This window comes from Typopeltis vanoorti, chromosome 19 (assembly GCF_054136105.1).
Source record: "Typopeltis vanoorti isolate ZY-2024b chromosome 19, IOZ_Tvanoo_1.0, whole genome shotgun sequence".
In the NCBI taxonomy this organism is placed as follows: Eukaryota; Metazoa; Arthropoda; class Arachnida; order Uropygi; family Thelyphonidae; genus Typopeltis; species Typopeltis vanoorti.
Window position 1 is genome coordinate 65319456 of NC_143567.1, and position 22526 is coordinate 65341981.

A 22526-nucleotide genomic window follows, 5' to 3' on the forward strand; every position below is an offset into this window, starting at 1 on the left:
AAACATGCTCTTATGTTGCCACCAACCTAAGATCAGGCATAATAATCAATTCCATGAGGATTACAAAGAACAGGCAAGGAGGGTGACTTGGTTGGTAAGGATAGCAAAAGTTCAGTATGAGCAGCAGTTAGCTAATGAAGCCAAAAAAATCCTAATTAGTTTTTTTCAATATGTAGCCATCAAAAAAAAAAAGAGAAAGAAAGAATGATTAGGGAAGGATGACACTGATTAGAGAAAATGGTATAAGAGCAACTGCTGCAAAGAATATTGTTGAGATATTTAATGAGCAGTTCATAAAGGTCTTTCATCCTTGTGAATGTGACATTGTGGAAAGTTTTGAGAGCAAATGATGGTGAGGAGGAGACTGTAAGTCATTGAGCAAACTTGATGTTAATAAGACTGTTGGTCTTCTTCTTCTTCTGGATCTGTTTCCTGCTAACCTAACAAAGAACACTTGTTTTGCTAATCTTTCATCTCCCATTCTATTTAAGTGACCATGTCATCTGAAATTAGCTCTACTAACACATTCCTGAATGCTAACAATAAGAAGTTCTTTCTTAATAGCCTTATTTTTAATGAGATGCTACCATTGATGCCAGCTGTTCACTCCACTAATTTTTCTCAGAACTCTCATATCTGTGATCTTGGTTTAAACACTGTCTTGTATACAGCCAATTTAGTGTTTTGAGTAATTTCTTTCTTATAACATGTACATTTATTCAGATGAATTCTATCTTACCAGCTTTACTAACTCTGTTGTTTATTTCCATATTTAATTTACCATCTTCACTAAAAATTGTGCCTAAATAGCTGAAATGCTTTACTTGTTCTGTAGGTTCACCATTTAGGATACAGTCGATATTTTCAGTTTTTTTGGCTAATTTCATTGTCTTTGTCTTTTTATTGCTGATTTTAATACCAAATTTATTACAACAGTTATTCAGTTCGTTATTATTATTATTTGGTAACCTCCATGTAGTCAACAGACTCATCGTGGGAAGTCCACTCAAGCAGCAACATTGTTGATCATAATGAGCCTTGAAGTTATTTATACTACCTACAATCACAACATACTCAGGCAATGCTTTCCACTCACTAACACCTTCCACATAAAAAAAATCTACTCCTCACTACCTTCTTCACCACATCCCTTCCAGGGATGGCCCCTTGTTCTTCCCATCTTAACATCCACTATTTTTATAATAAATCTGTATTAATCTGATAGAATCCCTTAACTAACTTGAAGCAGACAAAGGGAATTCACTGTGGTGATGAATTCAACAGAACATGAAAGCAAAATGGATACACTTCAACAAGATCTGTCAACATACCAAATTATAGATCGGGATCCAACCAACTTACAAAAGAATAAAGTGGGCAAATTATTGAAAAAAAGTCACTTTCTGGCCTAAAGAAAAAACAGTTAGCAAATTCAAGTCAAGCCCTTCCATGTTAAAACACCCAGAATATATTATTATTATCCAGGCCTCCATGGAGTCAAAAGATCTATCATGGGAGGTTGTTCTTAGGAAACACAAAGTTTATCATACCACTCCTTGAACTCATTGACCGTTCTTACTCTAACCACTCTCTCAGGCAATGCATTCATGGGATCAACCACCCTCCACGCAAAGAAGCCACGGAAAGGCCCCTTGCCATCGCTCCTTCCTGCCGTTCGACCAAGTGAAAGAACTCCCCAATGTCTACCCTGTAACTACCTCTCAACAGTTTAAAAAGTCTCAATCATATACCTCTCCTTCTTCTTTTTTTTTTAACAAACTCCGCAGTCCTCATTCCCTCAGTCGATCCTCGTAACTGACATTGTACAGTCCTGAAACCATCTGTATCTGCCTCTGTACCCTTTCCACAGTTAATTTATCCCCTTCAAATCCTAGGGACCAAATCTGTGAACAATAGGCTAAGTGTGATCTCATCAGGGTCTTATACAACGGAATGATAACTTATTTGTCTCTGCAGGTCAGCATCCTTCTCATTATTGCAGCAATCCTCTGTGTTACGTTCACCACCTTTGCAATATGTTCCCCTAAATTTCAGGTTTCTATCAATCATCAACCCCCTAGATCTTTTGTTTCCCCTACTTCCTCCAGTATAGTTCCACCAATAAAGTATGCAGCATCCCATTGATGTGTCCTGAACCTCAAAACCTTACATTTTGCTGAGTTAAAGCGATATCCCTATTCATTTGCCCATCTGTCTAGTTTATTAAAATCATCTTGCAGGCTGTCACATGTACACTATTACTGATAACCCTTCCCAGCTTCACATCAACCACAAACAACTGAATATCCATTTGCTAATTCATTGATTTCCTCCCATTGCCTGCATTTTGCGCATATACGCACCCCCCCCCCCCCCCCTCTCTCACCTGCTACATATCCAAATCCTGGGAAGCATACATGCCGTAAGCACTGCATGCCAGAAAGTCCTTTATTATGTTATGTATAATAGAGTTCTTAAATGGCAGAGTATTTGGTGACATGCCATTTGTGATTGCAGCTGCAGCCACCATCATTCCTTACTGCCGAGGAACTACTAAACTAAATGCTAAATATATATAAACACTATATAAACAGTGTATTATATATATAAAAACTATATTGAACTATACTAAATAGCGAAAACTTATCTTCTCTTCCACCCCAAATGCAGCCGACTGTGACCTCGCCTTCTCGGTAACCCAAATATAACATTATACCGGTAACCGTCGTATAACGTGGTACTTATACAAGGTGGTTTCGATATAACGCGGTCTACAAATTGTAGCAACCCTTGTTCAACATGGTACTTATACAACGTGGTTTTGATAAAAATACAATGTTTACACATTGTAATAACCGTTTATCTTTTCATATATTTTTCACCTTGCGACTTAAAAATCAAATTTTATCTTCGTTAAATTTGTATCTGCCCGTATCATGCATGTAGTTATAAGTAGCTAATTTATATTAGGGAAAATACCCTTTAGCACACATGCAATTGTTTACCTATAAAGTTTATTGTTGAAAATTGTCTTCGTTTTCTGCCAGGAAAGTGCATTAAAAATCATAAGTGTTAATCTCAAAGCTGAGCACTTTATTTTCTGGTGAGTTACATACATAATTAATATGTATTTTTTTTTTTTTTTATGTAAAAAAAAATTTTTTATGGTAATGGCCACAAACTGCAATGAAAGGGAAAAACCAGCATTGAAAAGAAAATTTATTTCTCTCAAAAAAAAAAATTAAAATCTTGGATCGTTTGAAAAATGGAGAAAAACCAGGAGCTGTTAGGACTTTGAATTTAAACAAATCATCAATTTGAACAAACAAAATGAACATAAAATCCAAGAAAGTGTTTATTGCTGGGTCAATGGTAAATGAAAAGCACGTTGCTCATGTGCGCAATATTCTAATGGGAAAAATAGAGAAATCTCTAATGATTTGGATAGAAGATTGCATTCGAAAGAAAATTCCTTTGGATGGAAATCTTATCAAACAAAAAGCTCTCACTGTTTATAAACATTTATGATGCAGACCAGGTGTTCAATGCACATGAATCCGGGTTATATTGGAAAAAAAATTCAAAAATGCACCTATATTTCAAAAAATGAAAGTCAGCTTCTGGATTCAAAGTTTCTAAAGATAGAATTACTCTACTGTTTTGTAGTAATGCATCAGGTGATTACATGACAAAACCAGTGTTTATTAACCGATCCTCAAATTCTCGTGCTATGAAAGATTAAAATATGCACTTTATTTTATTTTGCCTAAAACATTTATGCATTATGTGCAATGAAGTTTATGTACAATTTGTAAATTTATAATTTTATGAAAATATATAAATTATGAAAATATATAAGTTATGAAAATATATAAATTATGAAACAAATACATATACTATGTATTTGTTTCATAGTTTATATATTTTCATAACTTGCATGAATTACCTGAATTAAATAAAAATATTTTTTGTTGGATATGGCATTGTTGTTTATATAATTTAAAAAAAAAAACTATTTTGGAAACATAACCCTACTTTTTCTATGCGATCTGAGTCTCGCATAATGCGATTTATATAACGCGGCATTTCTGTGGAACCGAGCATCTGCGTTATATGAGGGTTACCTGTATATAACAACAAAACTCCAAAGCAGTAAAGAACACTTGCGCTACAGAGAAAAAAATGTAGCACAATTCACCAAAGATTTTTTTTTACCACAGCTCAAATCCATCGCTGCTGAAGCACCCTAGTGCTTCAGCAACCATAGCACCACTGTCAAAAAGGCTTAGAAAAGTTTAGAAGTAATTTTGCCTCTTTATAAGACTTTGATAAGACCACACTTGGATTACTGTGCGCAGATTTGGTCTCCCGAGTTCTAAGAGGATAAAGAAACTGTGGAAAGGGTGCAAAGAAGAGTTAGAAAGATTATATCCAGATTATGGGATTTACATTCTGAGGACAGATTGTGAGTATATGGATTGCAGACTCTGGTTAACAGGAGGAAGAGGGAGGTGATATGATAGAGGTCTATAAACTTTTGAATGGGTGTTATAGCATTTCAAATGATGAAATTTTTCATTATATGGAAGGCGGGGAGAGAACATGGGGGAATCCATTAAAGTTAAGGTTGTTCTCAGTCAAGAAAGAGTTAAGAGCTAGGTGTTTCTCCCAGAGAGCAGTGAGTGAGTGAAATAATTTTCCCTTAGGGGTAGTGAGTGCATTTAGTGTAAATGAATTTAAGGGAAGGTATGATAGCTGGGTTGGGTAATTTACAGCCTCCCTCGATGAGCCCTTGACTCCCTGGAGGTCTCAGATAATAATAATAATAAAGTGTTATAGTGGCTACATTGCATAATTCAGAAGGCCTATCAAAGGGTTGAATTCCAGGTAATTGGAGGAGAACTCTCATAGTACCCATCTATAAAAAGGGAAATAAAACTGAATGTGAGAATTACAGAGGAATTTTCCTACTGAGAAGGTTTCCCCTGGTAAGATTTAAGAAAGTATATTTGAGAATTAAAAAAAAAAAAACTATGGAAGGGAAGCTTGGTGAAGAATAAACTGGATTCGGGCCAAATAGAGGTTGTCAGGAATCAGATTTTCACTTTAAATCAAACAGTTGAGAAATCTTGGGAATATAACAAGGATTTGTATTTAAGTTTTGTGTATCTGGAAAAGGCATATGACAAGGTGCCAAGAGGAAAGTTCTTCAAAATGCTACAGTAAATGGGTCATTATATCAAACAATACACGGTATCTATTTAAGTTGTAAATCAGCAGTTAGAATCAAAAGAAGTACAGATGTAAAATCAGATAGTTTAGTGAGATGGTTTGATGTAAAATCAGATAGAGTACATATTATCTCCAGTGTTATTCATTATCTGCAGAATGATCAAAATTAAAGTATCTCTGTTTAATCCCTTGGATGCCACCTAAGGGACACTGTATGAGCAGAATGTAGATGCAGTATTTTTTTTTTCTGTGTGTGTGTGTGTGTGTGAATAAAAATGACATTTTTATTTACTCCTATTATGCATTCATGAGGTGCACTGTTCAACTTGCTACCTTTCCTAGTATGCCACAAACCACATTCTTTGCAGAATGGATTCAATGGCAGAAAGCAATTGGTCAGGACTGATGCTGTGCACATGCTGCATTCTACTGTCTTTCTTTCAGCACTGGAAAGTTATCTTGATGATCCTCATAAACTCTGTCTTTGAGAAATTCCAAGATCCAGAAGTCACAGGGAGTCAGATTAGTGAATCAGACAGCCATTCAGTGGGGAATGCACTGCTGATCACTCTGGCCTCAGTGAAATCTTCTCAAAGAGTCTTCTGCATGGATCGACCGATGTGTGGAGGTGTCCCATGGTATGGGGCACCTCCACACATCTTTGATAAATAGAAACTGGGAAGAGCAATAATCAGTGAAGGTGATGTAGAGATCTTGCAGGATGACTTAGACTGGAAGCATGGGCAAAGGTAAATGGTTGCTAGTTTAACTTGGTCAGGTGTAAGGTGATGTACTTTGGAAAGAAGAGATCATAAGCTGTGCACTATATTGTTGGAATTGAACTATAGGAAATTGGGCTAATTATGTACAGAGAGTTGAGGTTTAGGGAGTATACTTCAAAAGTAGTCAAAACATTGTCGACATATGCTGTGGATTTGGCTTCTCCACCACAAGGTGGGTAGGCGTATTATTTACCTCACAGTTTGTTCATTGCCAACTGGGTGTGAGGGGGGGGGGGGGGGCTAATTTTACTTCTCTTGGGATTTTAATAGAGTTCTTTTAGGATTCCACGCATTGAAAGATGTGTGGAAGAATTTGTGTTCCACCTTTATCTTTGAGAGAAGGCCATCACTCACTACTATCTGTTTTAAATTGTAAAATAACTAAGAATTTTGGACACTATCAAATGCTCGACTTATATCTAGTGAAAGCATTTTCACTGAATACTGCTTGTTAACCAGACAGAGTAGATCCTTTACTCAGAACAAATTAAAGTCTGTCACTTAGCCTGGAACAACATAGATGTATGTTTTGAGTAACGTACCTCATCCCTGTCTTGATCTGGTTTTAATAACACTGGTGAGGATTTCTGGTGAAGAAAAGGATGCTATATAGTGTCATTAGAATGAGAAGAATAAAAGCATGTGCTTTGCAATAAAATTTTGTTCATAGACCATCTGGTTCAGGTGACTTTTTTGGTATGGCCTTGCCTGGTCTTCTGTTACTTCTGTTGTAGAGATTGGTTTATCCAACTCTGCTTGGATGTGTCAAAGGGAGGGCAGCAAGGTTCCAAAAGACAAAGTTTTGGGTACTATCATCTTTGAAGAGTTGTGTTAAGTTGTGTGTATTTCTTGAACTCTCAATAATATTCTTTTCTCCTCCCAAAACTTAAGTTTCTGTTAAAAAATGCAGCTAGATTTATTGGCTGGCCATAATTGAAGCCTAATTTTGATTGCTTTTGCCTCTCTCAGTATATTTCTGTATTTCTTTGTGCGGTGGTTTTCACACTGTATACTATTTCAGATTTTAGTTCTTTTTAAGGAAGGCATATTCTTGGCTCCACTTTATCATGTTCTCTTTGTTGTTTGCTTCGAATCATGCCCCCCCCCCCCCACCTACAGCGAGCATTGTTCCAGCTGGAAGAAAGATGTTTGAGCTGAAAAGAAGGATAGGAAGTCAGCTTGAGGCTTCTAGGGAGCTGAACCTATTTCAATCTTCTCTAGACAGTTGAAGGTGAGCACAACAGGTCTTTAATTTGGGGTGTTGAATTGATATTATATACTTTAATGACATGCTCATGAAATATCATAATATCAATGTCTGTCATCATTAGAGGACATGAATAGATGAGTTCAGTAGGATTCATTTATGTCTGAACTAGTGAATAAATGAGTCCAGTAGGACTTTTAATTATTCAGTGCTACAAAAAGTAGCATGTTTTAGGCCTGTTAGAGTAATTTCATTATTAAGAGAAACAAAAACAAAACAAACAATCAAAGAAAAAAGATGTTATGCTCTTAAAACTCTTGAGAAGAATAAATTCAATGCATTTGTTTTTTCAGGTTTACCACCAACTTCACTTACTGTTGATGCATCCAGAATATATTGGTCTAATAGTTCAATGGGGAAAGTTTATAGCATCAAAAAGCAAGAACGGCTGTCCCATTTGACATTTGGAACTTCAGCTACTGCCAATTTCAAGTTACCTGCTGCTGCTTCACATTTTAAAAATCATGTTCTTGTTGAAATAGTAAAAGGAGTGAGAGGAATACATGCAGTTGGTGGTAATTTGCAACCATTGCCAGGTAATTGATAGGAGTTAAATGTGATATTGTTTTTATTTGTTTATATTGAAGTTTGGGATATTCTTTTGATTTGCATGTTTTTAAATAACACAAATATTACATGTGACACATAATATTTATAATATTTGATGCATCCATCGCTATAAAGTAAACTATAAAGTTTACTATAAAGTAAACTAAAACAGATGGTGACACATGAAAGGGGATAAAAATAATTACTCATGACTTATTTCAATGGCTATCTCAAACATAAGAATCAAAAATAATATAAAGTGTGCAATTGAAAACAAAACTGAAATATAATAGCACATCACACAGTTTGTTGTGAGCATGTGATTAGAATTCTATAAAATAGAACACATGGATGTGTTTACATGCTCCATTGCATACAATGCATATATTACACGTAGCTTCCAAGTACTGATCAACATTTATATTTATATTTTTGTATATCAATATTCATATTTACATTTATATTTTTCATCTGCATGTATGTATTCTTCAGACAATATCCATAATTTATGTTACATTACAATGACTGGAAGCTGATCTTATTTGCAGAATTAAATAATTCTGAGTATACTTTTAAATAAGTCTCTGTTTTGACACTGACCACTCGTCTCCAGAAGTGATAATGTGTTGTATTAGGGCTATCCAGATGGAGTCCAGTAGCTGACTCATAAAGTAAGTGATTGATAGTCTGTTGAAGGTGCATACAATAAATGCATGATGGCGATTCCAAGATATGGAATTTGTGTAGGTAGTGTCTTAATTTTCCATGATCCATTAATAGCAAGTGGTGTAGCAATCTGGCAGATATTTGCAACATCTATGCATGCCACTGTATATGCATCTTCCTTGTCAATACATTCATCACATTGTTATAGTATGTAAGCAGGTTGGTAAAACACAACCTTCCCTTAAACTCTTGCTGACAAGCACAAAGAATACTACTGTTATTAACCCACTTTTGTATCTTGTCTCTCACCAACCTCTCCAATCCCTTAACTGCAACTATGGATATACAAATTGGCCTATTATTTGTAATCTTAGCCTTATCACCACCTTAGTGAGGTGAGACATTTTTACATTACTTTCACTCCTTTGGGACTTGTGACATCACAAAACTCTTGTTAAACAGATAGGCTAACTAATGCTAATTCCATGAATTAGCATTCGTTAGACATATGTTCCTTTAAGACACATGTTCATATATCATCAAGTCATATTGCCTTATTGACATTTAGATTACTTAACTCCTCATATACTTCTTGCTTGCTCACCATTAAGTCTTCTCTCTCATTCTATACACTCGAGCTTTGGATTTTACACTGAGAATTAAACATCCTGTTGAGCTGAACTGCTCACTGAATATCCCAACTGCATCCTCTGCAGTAGTTACGAATTTCCCACTTTTATGTTTGTGATTGTCTGTGAAAAATACCAGTAGTGGTGGTGGATAGTAGATGGTGTTGGTGTAGTTGATGCAGTTCACTGTAGCCGGTGGATTAAGTGATGGAGACGGAGAGTTGTAGAGTAGGTACCCTCCCTCGATGATAATAAATATATATATATATATATATATATATACACACACACACATACAGCAATACCTCGCATAGTCCTGCTTCGATCAGTCTAGATTCGCTATAGTCCGGTTTTGAATCTTAAAAAATTAGTACACAAAATTATTTTTTTATACATAAATGTTCGGTTTTTCCCCTTTATACAGTCAAGTCTCTTTTTGTGCAGTTTTAAAGTTATGCGATACAATATTTCAATTTTTTTCAGGGGTTCCCCGTTGTATATGTATGTACTTAGACTCTGCGAGAATGTAAATGCTGCGTTATGTTCAACGTCTTAATGTGTAAGCTATTTATAGTATGAGTAAGCAGTAGATGTTTGTGAATTTTAATGTTGAATTAACTTCTATGTCTATCAGTTTTCGATGCGCAAATCTACAGTAAAGTTAATTTGTGATAATTAAATTTTAATCCCATTTAAAAAAACTACATAATGAATGCAAAAAGAAAACGTGAAAGTGATTCTGTCACCAAAAAATGTAAATGGCTCACTTTAGAACAAAAGCTATATAATCAAGCTTCATGAAGAAGGTGCATCCTTTGCTAAAATAGGGCGTGAAAATGGAATGGACAAGTCATCAGTTCAAAAACTTACCAAAAAAAAAGATCAGTACAAATCGCAAGGTTTGTTATTTATCTATGGCTTCTTATTTATCAAAAATAGTGACTAAAATCAGAAGCACTCAAATGGTACATATGAAGTGGCGATTATCCATATGGATTGAAGACAACTCAAAAACAAGTTCTGCTTAGTCAAATGGAAAATCAAGCCAAAGCATTAAGTCTTTACAATAACTTGAAGACTATTGATGATATTGATGACTCATGGTATACCTCTTTTAAAACTTATTGCTAGACTTCACGGAGAGTCTATTTCCAAACAATCTGCTAGATACGGTAAAGTATTGGTAAAGAAGGCCAAATGCATTAACAGATTAATATTCCTTAAACGATGTAAGATGGTCCAGGTTATTCTAACCTGTTGTAAAATAAAAGAAGTTTTTAGGTCCCCAAAAGCTCATCGGATCTACTTCAAAGCTAGTAAGTCTCTTTTAAATAATCAGCTACATGAAGCTAAAAAAATCTCTTGCCCTCTTAAATAGAGAAATTATGGATATAAAAAATGCTCTGGAATCTGTTTTAACGGTTGAAACTTTTACTACTGTAATGCGCATATCTTCGAGTTGTTACTTAAAGGTCTTTAATGATTCTCGTGACAAACTAAAACGCAAATTTGAATCACTGGTCAGCATACCTAGATCCAGTAATAATACTATTGATATAGATAAAGTAGTTATAAATGTTTCCGGATGTCCACTAACAGACTGTGAACGTCTTGTTTTATCAAAAAGACATGATTTCGCTGTTACGCCGAATAAGGTGCCAATTATGGATTTTTTTCATAACATAGACAGGGGTATTCAATCCTTATCCCAAAAAACAGCCAACAGATTACGTTTTGAATGTGCACAAATTCTTTTTCATGCCAAGCCCCCTCGTCCTAATCTTCCTTACTCTGAGTTTAAAGCATTGAAATCACTGAAGAATAACAATAATTTAATTATTACGAAAGCTGATAAGGGGAAGGCTGTAGTGATTCAAGATAGGAAGGAATATGAGAGAAAAATGTCTCTTTTACTTCGCGACTATTCAACTTATAGGTCTCTTACATCGGATCCTACCTGGAGTCAATTGAAGAGACTTAATTCTCTTATAGATAATGTATCTACACGGAATGAAGATCAAAAGAAAAAACTTAAAACTTTCTTTGGTCGTCCACCTAGATTGTATGGTCTTCCAAAAGTTCATAAACCAGGCATTCTGTTAAGACCAGTCATAGATTGTATAGGTTGCCCCACTTACAAAATCTCAAAATTTTTATCAAATTTACTCTCCTCTTCAACTAGAAGAACTGATACTTATATAAAAAATACTTTGGATTTCAAAAATAAAATTTCAGATCTTCATTTGTATGTTTCTGATATCATGATCAGTTTAGATGTTTCTTTATTTCGAAAGTGCCTCTTTCGGAAAGTATTGAATTACTACAACACGAATTTCCTTCAGACATTGTAAACGTATTTGATTTTGTAATAAATTCTGGTTATTTTTCCTTTAAAAATAAGTTGTATCAACAAATTGAAGGAACAGCAATGGGTAATCCTCTTTCTCATGCATCTCCAATTTCTTTATGGAACATTTTAAACAACGTATCTTTGACAACATTTCTCCCAGACCTACTGATTGGTTCAGATATGTTGATGACATTTTTGCTGTATGGAATGGCTCTTTGGATGAACTTCAACAATTTCTCACTAAGTTAAACGCATTTCATCCTAGGATCAAGTTTACCCTAGAAGTAGAATCAAATAAGCAGTTAGCCTTTTTAGATCTTCTAATTCTTCGCCAACCAGATGGTAACCTACATTTCTCAGTTTATAGAAAGAAGACTCATACAGGCCATTATATCCGTGTGGAATCTCATCACCATCCCAGTCAAAAGGCAGGAACTATTAAAACACTGGTTCATCGGGCCCACTCCTTTTGTTCTTCAGACGATCTTTTACAGAAAGAACTACAATATATAACTTCTTCCTTTCTATCTAATAGTTATAAGAATTGCTTCATTAAAAGAACTTTGAGTAGTTTTAATATGTCTTCCTCCAAACACAGAAGAAATAATGCGCATTACTATCCCTTATGTATAAGGCATCAGTGAACGTATAGCAAAAGTTTTAAAACCACTGAATATTTTTGTTGCCTTTCGACCATTTAGAAAAATCTCCATCTTTCTCACTTCTCCTAAGGACAAGCTTCCACATCTTAATCATCCAGGTGTCTACCAGATTCCGTGCTCTTGTGGATTATCTTATTTTGGACAAACGGGAAGATCTGCCTCTATTCGGCTAGAAGAACACCAATCTTATATTGAATACTTTAAACCTGAAAAGTCTGGACTTGCAGAACATGCCATCTTCACTAGACACAGAGTTCATTGGAGAAAGACAAGAGTTCTTCACAAAAGTCAGTTTCTCATGGAATGCCTTTATAAAGAAACATGTGAAACTCTACTTCATTTTCCTAACTTAAACAGATCTGATGGCTTACGTCTACCCCTTTTATGGGAGATAGTACTTTACAAATCAGCTAATCTTTCCTAACTTTTTATTGTATTGATTTATTTTTATTTATTTTTATTATTATTATTATTATTTTTTTTTTTTATTTTTTTTTACATTTTTTTTTTTATTTTTAGGAAAGTTGACCTTTTTAGTTTTCTTACACCAGCTACTTAGGTGGCACTTTTTGGAATTGTCAGTCAGTTATTGTTTAATTTAAGCTTAATGTATTGAAGATGCCTATGACACGCAGGCAAAAATTATACTATTAAATAATCTTTGTACGTGAGTTTTTTCCGTTATTAATTTTGTCTTTTTCTGTATGTCTAAGTAGTTTAGTAAATAGTAATTATTTATTTCTGTAATTTTCTCAATTAGATGCCAGTTGTCTCTCCCCAAGAAATTATACAAAACCACCAGACTTCAGTGGAAATTCACCTACTAGCATAACCTTGAATTTACTTACTGTAGACCGTCCACACCATTGTCAGAGAATATCTATGGCATCCATACTTTATACTGTCTATTATGGAAAAATAGAAAAAAATGGAAAACAAGAATGTGGAATTACTCTACAAGGCTGCAAAAGTTTGGTAATTGTGTCTTTTCTCTCTCTCTCTCTCTCTCGTGTGTGTGTGTGTGTGTGTGTGTGTGTGTGTGTGTGTGTGTGTGTGTGTGTGTGTGTGTGTGTGTGTGTGTCTTTATACATATGTGCATGAGCTGGAGATTTTCATTATTTCAAGATACTCTGTATAAGCAGGTTTCAAATGTTTTGGTCGCAGAACTCCTATATGCTCTTATAAATTATTGAGGATCAAAAAAGAGTTTCCATTTATGTTGGTTATATCTATTGATATTTACCACATTAGAAATTAAAGCTGGGAAATATTTAAAATATTTATTTATTAGTTCATTTAAAAATAACAATAATGAACACATTATATGGTAACAATTATTATTATTATTTGAAAAATAGCTATATTTTTAAATAACATCTTAGTATTATAAAAATATTTTTCATCTCATGCACCCAATGAAAGGGCCTCAAGATCCTCAGAGGTTCACAGACCACACCTTGGGAAACTCTGATCTATGTAATTTAAATCTTTTTATGAATTAACAAAGCCAAGAGAAAATAGTTGTTGCAGTTTCATAATGTTGTTAATATATGCTGCATAAGGAAAGTAAAAAAAAAAAAAAGATTGGTTTGAGGCTGTTTAGTGAACAGGGAACACATCTGTGAAATTCGTGATTTTTATTGTGTTATTTTCTTAGAATAATTAGTGTTCATAATAATATTATTGTTGCTGATTTTCATGTATTTATAAGTATTTGATATTCTTTCTTTTAGAGAAACTTGTGCCAGTGATCATAAGGTTATGACTTGGGGGGTGGCTAAAGGAGTGGAATTACTGGGCTGGTAAGTATGACAAGCTTAGGAGTGTCCTTGGCTCAGTGCCATGGCATGTAAAACTGCAAGGGCTGGATGTTGATAGTGCATGGGAGGTGGTTAAGAAGTGTTTGCAGGAGGCAATGGTTGACTGTATACCAAGAGTCCGAATAATAAATCAAGTAGGGGTTAAATGGATGAATAACACTATTAAGCTTGAGCTGCAAAAAAAAGAAACAATTTTGGAGGGAATTTAAGGAGGAATTTAAGGTGACCAGCAGGTGTAGGAACAGTATAAAGCTCAGGCCAGGAAGGTAACAAGGGTGGTAAGAAAAGCAAAAACAGATTACGAAAGAAAATTGGCCATGCAGGCTAAAGATAATCCCAAACAATTTTTTCAATATGTTGCAAGTAAAAGGAAAAATGTTCATCGCAGAATGATTTTAAAAAATGATGAGGGTAGGGAGGTAACCGAATCAGTCGATATAGTGGAATTACTGAGCAAACACTTTGCAAGAGTATATCATCCAGGTGGTGACATTGCAGAAATTGGAGAACCAACAGCTTATACTGGAATTGTGATGAATGAAGTAGAGGTAAATAGTCTATTACAGAACCTCAATGTCAATACATCTGTGGGATTGGATGGTATACCAGCTCATGTCGTACGTGAAGCGGCTAAAGAATTGTCAGTGCCCTTGACCATTTTGTTTAATTTGAGCCTCGGGTCTGGGTCAGTCCCAAGGGGGTGGAAAGAGGAGAAAATAGTTCCACTGCATAAAGGTGGTTCCAAGGCTGCTGTTGAAAATTACCGGCCAATCAGCATAACAGGAATCGTTATCAAGGTCTTGGAGAAAATAGTCAAGGAAAATACAAAATTGGATAGATGAAAATGGGATACTGTATCAGGTACAGCATGGTTTGTGAAGGGTAGGTCATGCCTCAGTAACTTGCTCACGTATTATAACAGAGTGATGGCTGAACTGGATAAGGATAATGGGTTTACAGTGATTCTACTGGAGACCTTGCTAAGGCCTTTGACAGGATGCCACATGGAATTCTAATCAGTAAAATGCAGCATATTGGGATGGATATAGGATTGGTGAGATGGATAGGAGGGTGGTTGATGGAGAGATATCAGAGAGTGGTTTATCAGGAGTTGAGTCCACAAGATGGCCTGTGACTAGTGGTGTGCCACAAGGATCTGTTCTTGGACCACTGCTGTTTAATTTGTTCATTAATGATATAGGTAAGGATCTGAGAGGAACAGTTCATTTGTTTGCAGGTGATGCAAAGTTGGGTGGGGTAATAGTGACTGCAGATGATGTCAAAATTTTGCAGAATGATTTGGATAGATTTGAGGTCTGGGCTAAGGAGAATGGATGTCAATTTAATGTGACAAAATGTAAGGTTATACATTTTTGGGTGAAAAAATTAGCAGCAGTTTACTACATTGGTGGAACTGTACTCCAGGAAATTGATGAGGCATGAGATTTAGGAGTGTTGGTGGATAAGGAGTTTTTAATGGGTACATTGCAAAAGTGGCCAAATCAGCTCATCAAATCACTTGGTTGCTGAAGAATACATTGACAAGCAGGTTATTATTCCTCTGTATCGAGCCTTGATAAGACCCCATCTTGATCTGTGCCCAGATTTGGTTTTTTCTTGATGGGAAGGAGGTTAAGAGGATCCAGAGGCGAGTGACCAAGATGATAGCAGGTCTGTGGAATGAACTTTATGAGAACAAGTTGAGGATTTGTGGGTTGCAAAAATTGGTTGATAGGCAGAGAAGGGTGGATATGATTGAGGCATTCAAATTACTGAAGGGTTTCTATAAAATTAATTCAGAAGATATTTTTGAGAACAGGGCTGGTTGTGGGAGGACCAGGGGACATCCATGGAAGCTGGGCAAAAATGTGGTTAGTAAGGGTGTTAGAGCTGGGTTCTTTACTTTTAGAGTGGTGAATGGGTGGAATGGGCTTCCAGAGTCTGTAGTGGATGCCATGACAGTGAATGAGTTTAAAGTGAGGTATGATAAATACTGTATGAATGTCGTATAGTTGCAATGAACATGATTTGGGGCCTCCCTCAATGAGTCTAAGGACTCCCTGGAGTTGCCCATGAAGTAGTAGTAATAATAATAATAATAATAATTTATATGTAAAAACAAGGTAAGGTAATAATTTATTATAATGCCATACATATATTTCATTCTGAAGATTACAGACCATCAACAGTGGCAAAAAACAGTTGATATAAGGTAACTGTTAATTTTAAGGAAAGACAACGTATACTATTATATTAATTAAATAAATTTAATTAATGCTTCCAATATTTCAGTAATGTTACATTACCATCTTCAGAGAACATAAAAATTAATGAAATATGCACGTAGGCACTAACACTAAACAAATATGGCTGAAGACAACAACTGAAGTCAGTCCTAGAGTCCTAAATGGTGCCACCTAGTGGGAAAATTGGGTATTAATCTTGGCTGTTGGCTGATGTTCTAAGAATGCAAGCCTCCCATATTTGGGACAGCCTCATGCATCCAAATTTATTGAGATGGCACCCTTTAGGACTCTAGGACTGACTTCAGTTGTTGTTTTCAGCCATATTTGTTCAATGTTAGTGCCTTCATGCACATTTCATTAATTTTTAAGTTCCCTGAAGATGGTAACGTAACATTACCGAAATATTGGAAGTATTAATTAAAGTTATTTAATTAATATAATAGTACACATTGTCTTTCCTTAAAATTAACAATTATGTATCACCAACGTATAAGTCTATCTACAAGAATAGTTGATTAGTTGATATAAGGTAGAATGCAAATATGGATTTATTTGAAATAGAGTGAACTGTGTGTTATTATATTTTCAGCAATGTTATGTTCTAAGTGAGGAAAAGGTTAACTATAAAAAATAAAAAAAATGAATGATGCATTATTTTTAATCAGACTTTGCCACATTTTTGATAATGGTAGGCAGTCATTCCAATTCAATTTTGGGCAGTGAAGCAAGGCTTCATCACTCTCCTTAAATAAATGTTCAAATTTGTATTGACAGCGATGTAGTAGGTGTGTTTCAGACCAAAGAATATTGTGGTCTGTGTCTACTCCATGTTAAGCCAATCCAGATTTATCAGATTTCCTCTGGTAAATATATGATTGATGTTCTTGCAATCTCTTTTCTATTGAGCATCCAGTTTGTCCAAAGTAGTATAGACAACAGTTACAAGGAACTTGGTATATACACACCTAGGAGAGACATCAGAGAGCATTTATCTTTTGAAGAGGGGAAATAAGTTGAGAGTTTACTGATGGGTATAAAAGCAGCTCTAAATCATATTTAGAATTCTGGAAATTGCTTCTGATAAGCCAGAAATGTATGGGATTGGAACTCAACTTACTGTTTCCTTGTTGTTTAGGTTAGGTTTGTAGGAGTCAAAAGGATATGTAGTCCTCTCTGAGAAGCCATGGCAGTTTCTTCCACTTGGTTGTAGAATTTTTTTCTTTTCTTCATGCTTATATGATGATCAGAATATATTATGAAAAATTATCTGTCTAGTTTATTCAAATCCTCTTGCAGGGCTGCCGCATCTGCACTATTACTAATAACCCTTCCCAGCTTCACATCATCTGCAAACAACTGAATATCACCCTGCAATCTATTAACAATATTACTGATATAAAGGTTAAACAATACGGTCCTAGTACTGATCCCTGTGGGACCCCACTTGTAACCTTCTGCCTCCTTAATACTGCCCCACCATAGACAAGTCTCTGATACCTATCAGACAGCCATCTGAATCCAGTTGACTAACCTGACATCTAACTCATGTGCTGCAACTTAAATATCAGCTTATCATGTGGCACCTTGTCAAACACTTTTGCAAAAATCCAAAAAAATTACAGTATATGCCTTTCCCTCATCAACTGCTCCATCATCACTTTATTATAAAATGCAATCATATTACTAAAGCAAAAACATCCCTTAACAAATCCATGTTGGCTCTCACAGATAACATTCCCTCAACTGCCCAACACTATATATATGGTCCCTCACCAATTTCTCCAAGATCTTAACAACTACTGATGAAACACAAACTGGCCTATAGTTACACTTCCAGTCTGCTACCACCCCTTGTGCAATGGCACTATCTTCCCTTCCATTCCTTGGGTGTCTTTTCCGTAGCCAGACTTTCATTGAAAAGCCAGGTCAACAAAACTGTCAGTTCTTTAACACATTCTCTCAAATCCCATGGTGAAATACCATCCAGAGTACTCAGTATTTGGAACACACTCTCCTCTAAACCTCAAACCTGCTCTACCCCCCCCCCCCCTAAGTTTTAACACCCCTCTAGTGTTAAAACTTACTTCTCCAGGATGAAATACTCCAATAAACTGTTTACTGAACAACTCCACTATGTCTTCCGCATCAGTCACTCTATTCCCCTTTTTATCCAACAATGTCATTCTTCCACAATCATTTCTCCTCCTACTGACCATATAACTAAAAAATTCCCTAGGATTATTTTTGGATCTTAATGCCAATCTCTTCTCATATTCCAGTTTTGCCTTCCTCACTATATTAGTCACTCTCATGGCCTGAGTCTTATATTCTTCATTTATCTGCTCTCTATCCCTCTCCTTATATCTCTTCCATAGCCTCCTTTTCAACGGCAGTTCCTGTTTGATATTGATTGTCATCCAAATTGTGTCCCCTTCTTCACTCGTGGAATACAGCTTACTATTGCTGTTAGCAAATATTCCTTCACAATTTCCCAAGCACTAATGATATCTTGCCCTTTCAATTCCTCCCTTCATGGATCTGTCCCAAGTTGATATCTAAGACTATTATAATCACTCTATAATTCCATATATATTCCCTTTTCTTTGATACTACTGCATGTTTATTCATCTTCCAAGTCAAAACCACATGATCACTCTCTCTCCAACTGGTAGGAGGTGTCATCTCAGTTATTATCAGCTCTTCTGAAGCTATGACCAAATCCAAAACTCTTGAACCTCTTGTTTCCTCCATTACATGTTGCTTAAGACATCTGTCCCTCAAGATTTCCAGAAATTCCATTCCCTTATTGCTACATGCATCTTCCGCTTCCCAACTTATGCTGCTGTAGTTAAAATTTCCCATAACAATCATTTTTCTTGCACTTGCCAGGCCCAACTGCCTAAACATCGCCTGTTCCCCATCCTCTGTGCTCCTTGGCTTGTAGCAACATGCTACTAAATATCCTGTCTTACCTACCTCACACCATATGCTTTCAAAACCATTAGTGTGACCGCCTTCCAAAGTCACCACTCTTAGAGGACATAAGTCATCACTTATCATAAGCAGTACTCCACCACTGTGTTTTCCGTTCCTATCCTGCCGATAAAAGCTGTACCCTGCTACTTCTTTTTCTGTTAATATATCATCTTCTGTCAACCACATCTCAGCGATCTGAATAATCTTTGGCCAGGCTGATGCTATCATCGCCACTAATTCATCTCCCTTATTCCAGATACCCCTAGCATTAGTGTAAAGCATAAAAATGTCACTGCTTCTATACCTATCACTATCCCTCCTCCAGACTCCACTGGACTTTAGTGTTACCCGATGTCGTGCCCCCTTCCCCCCAAGCACCCATTCCCACAAGAGGCCACCCCTACCTATCCACCCTGAGAATTCTAGCTTCCTGCATTGACACACTGACTCATTCAGAAACAGCAGTCTCTCCAGATGCCTACGTCCTTCCTCATTCAAATGTAAGCTGTCTTTTGCATACAGCTCCTTTCTATCCTCAAATGTCCTCCAAGCACCCACAAATTCCAATCCTCTCTTTTGACACATTCTGGTTATTATGCTATTCATTATTACTGCTCTTCTGCTCAGCTCTCATTATCATACCTGGGTATCACACAAACAATCTTTTCTCTCTGCGTTTTCTTTTGTACAACCTCAAGCATGAATCTTAGATCTCTTGTCATTAGTGCCCACCATCACAATCATCTCGTCCACCATTTCACCCCACTTAATTGCTATAGCCACACTTTCTATTGTTCCTCCAGGCAAACACTCTGGCATCCTATCTTGCACACCATGGATCATCGAGTCTCCATACATCACACCTGTTACCACTCTGTTCCTTGATTGCTCACCTGCATCCCTCACTCTCGTCAGCGCGGTTAGCCTAGTGGCTTTGCGCTTCACAACCATATGCCTGGAGAAGGAGTGTCCTAGGTTCAATTCCCATCGGAGACGTGAGGAGCTGAAGGATCTTCCTCAGCCATAGCCAAGTTAGCCGGTCTTGGGTGCGGGCAGTAGGGTTTTTCCGGCAGTTTATCTGGTGTTTTTCATCCCGCAAGCAGGCAAACCGGCCCCGTGAACACACAGGGATACAGCCAAGAATACCTTGAGGCATAAGAGTGACCATTCTATCCTCGTATTTCGGTTACGAAATCCAAGCATGCTTGGAAGGTTGTGGGCCTTAAAGGCCTGTTAAAGCCATTGGGATAGGATAGGGGATCCCTTACTCTCTCTCTTCTAACCCTTTCTCTCTGTGTTCCCTTACTTACCTGCTGCTGTCCTGGCATTACTCTATCCCTGGTTCCAGCACTCCCTCTCATTCTTCTCATTTCCTCACTCTGATGATGATGTAGCATTTTTTTTTATTTTTATTTATTTTTTTTATGTCATTTTCACACATGCATAAGAGGTTGTGGAATATACAGCAAACTGATGTTAATGGAGATGTGGCTCTGAATTTCTGCAGTATTTTTGGCATTCCTTTGAAGAGTATCATTCACACTGCCAGTTTAAAAAGATAGAGAGACAAGGAAGCTGGAAACACTACTTTGGGGGGGGGCTTCTACAGGACAGTGAAGGTCATCAGCCACCTGATGGATTATAGTTGGTGTTTCCTCCAAATAAGATGATACTTTTCATGTTCTTTGAGGTGAATGTTATAAAATCTTTCATTCTGTTCCCAATAAGCTAAGATGCATGCACAGAGCAATTTATACACTCCTGGATGTATCAAATAAGATGCTGCTTTAATGTTTAGGTTAAAAGTGGTGTGAAGATTATATTTATTTATTTAGCACTTAAACAATCCTCTTAGATGTAAAATTTTCAAATCACAGCAAAACTATTTCCATATCCTATAAATGGAATACTTCTAAAATAATAGCCAAAGGGTAATTTGTCGAATCTTTTAGAGTTTCTCCCATCTCTCCTCCTGCCGCTTTCTATATGGAGCATTTTGAAAAATGCGCTCTTGATACTGCCATTCTCAAATCTTCTATTTTGCTAAGATATATTGATGATTTGTTCTTTATTGGGAAACATGATTCACATATATGAGACTCTTTCCTCCTCCACCTCAACATCCAGAATCCAGTTCACTACAGAAAAAAATAAAATAACAATAGCCTGCTTTTTTTTTTTTTAATAGATACTCTAATCACACATAGTGCATGAGGCACTAGCTGAGGGCCACAAAAAATTAGGGCAAATTTTAGGGCCCTAAACAGTTAAGGAGGGGGGGCCCCTCCAAGCACTCTAGTCAATTGGAAAAAGAATGATATGGCCCTGGGCATCTGCATCTAGACTCATAACTTCTTCTAGGAGTTTATTTTCTTAAGTTGCCTGTTTATGGGGTTATGATCCAGTTCCTGATAAGTTGAACAATCTTATAGTAAAAGAGAAATTTTCTTTTGTAATTTGCCAAATCCATGACTACTCTAGCTTTACAGTAGTCATGGATTTATATATATACACTAGGGGGCTCCCCCCCCCCCCCCGAGTTCTGTACTGGTAGGCCAGTTCTCCTTAAATTCTGATGACTCAAATTTTGAAAACTCGAAAGGGGGGACATCCCCCTGGCACCTATGGTGCACAACCCCCCCCCGAGTTCCGGACTGGTAGGTCGGTTCTCCTTGAATTCTGATGACTCGAATTTTGAAGACTCAACACTCAGGGTAGCCCATGAGTTTCAAAACGTTTCAAATAACTTGACAAAAAACATTACAAAAAAAGGCTATCATTTTATATTATAGAGTAGATATATATATATTTTTTTTCAGGACTGGGGCAACTTGTATAAAAAAGCTAATGACTTCACATCACTTGCCTTAGTATCCCAAAATGCAAAGTACATCTCACAGATATGTATTATGCTATACATTATGGGAAGTGTCACTAACCAAACCGGCTTCGACCTTTATTGACGTCTCATCAGTGGAAGCCAAACCAAGAAGTGATACTAAGGTATGCAGAAATCATATTTTCATATATGAGTTGCCAAAAGGTGTCACACCTTGTTATTAAAATGTTCTGGATTAGAGAAAGTTGCTGGAAGTTTTGCCACTTGGTTATATTTAGTTATACTTCTTTATACGAGTTTCCCCAGTCCTGAAAATAGTTCAGGTGCAAACTTGTTTGCTTACACTTGGATAAAGGATTAAACCAAGTATATAATTTCTTGGTATCTTTAATTTACAGTTTAACCAAGTAGAAAAACTTCCAACAGCTTTCTCTACTCCAGAGTATGTTAATAATAAGTTGTGACGCCTTTTGGCTACTCATATATGAAAATATGACTTCTGCATTAC

At 36.3% G+C, this 22526-nt stretch overlaps 1 protein-coding gene across 1 annotated transcript in view; it reads left to right on the plus strand.

Moving 5' to 3' along the window:
• The window catches only part of LOC150096198 (proto-oncogene tyrosine-protein kinase ROS-like), a 481253-nt gene that overhangs the window by 270159 nt on the left and 188568 nt on the right, over positions 1–22526 (plus strand). The window contains exons 22-23 of the mRNA XM_090409003.1: positions 7575–7817; positions 12898–13112. Coding sequence (XP_090265129.1) covers positions 7575–7817; positions 12898–13112 — 458 coding nt within the window. The remainder of the gene's footprint in view (positions 1–7574; positions 7818–12897; positions 13113–22526) is intronic.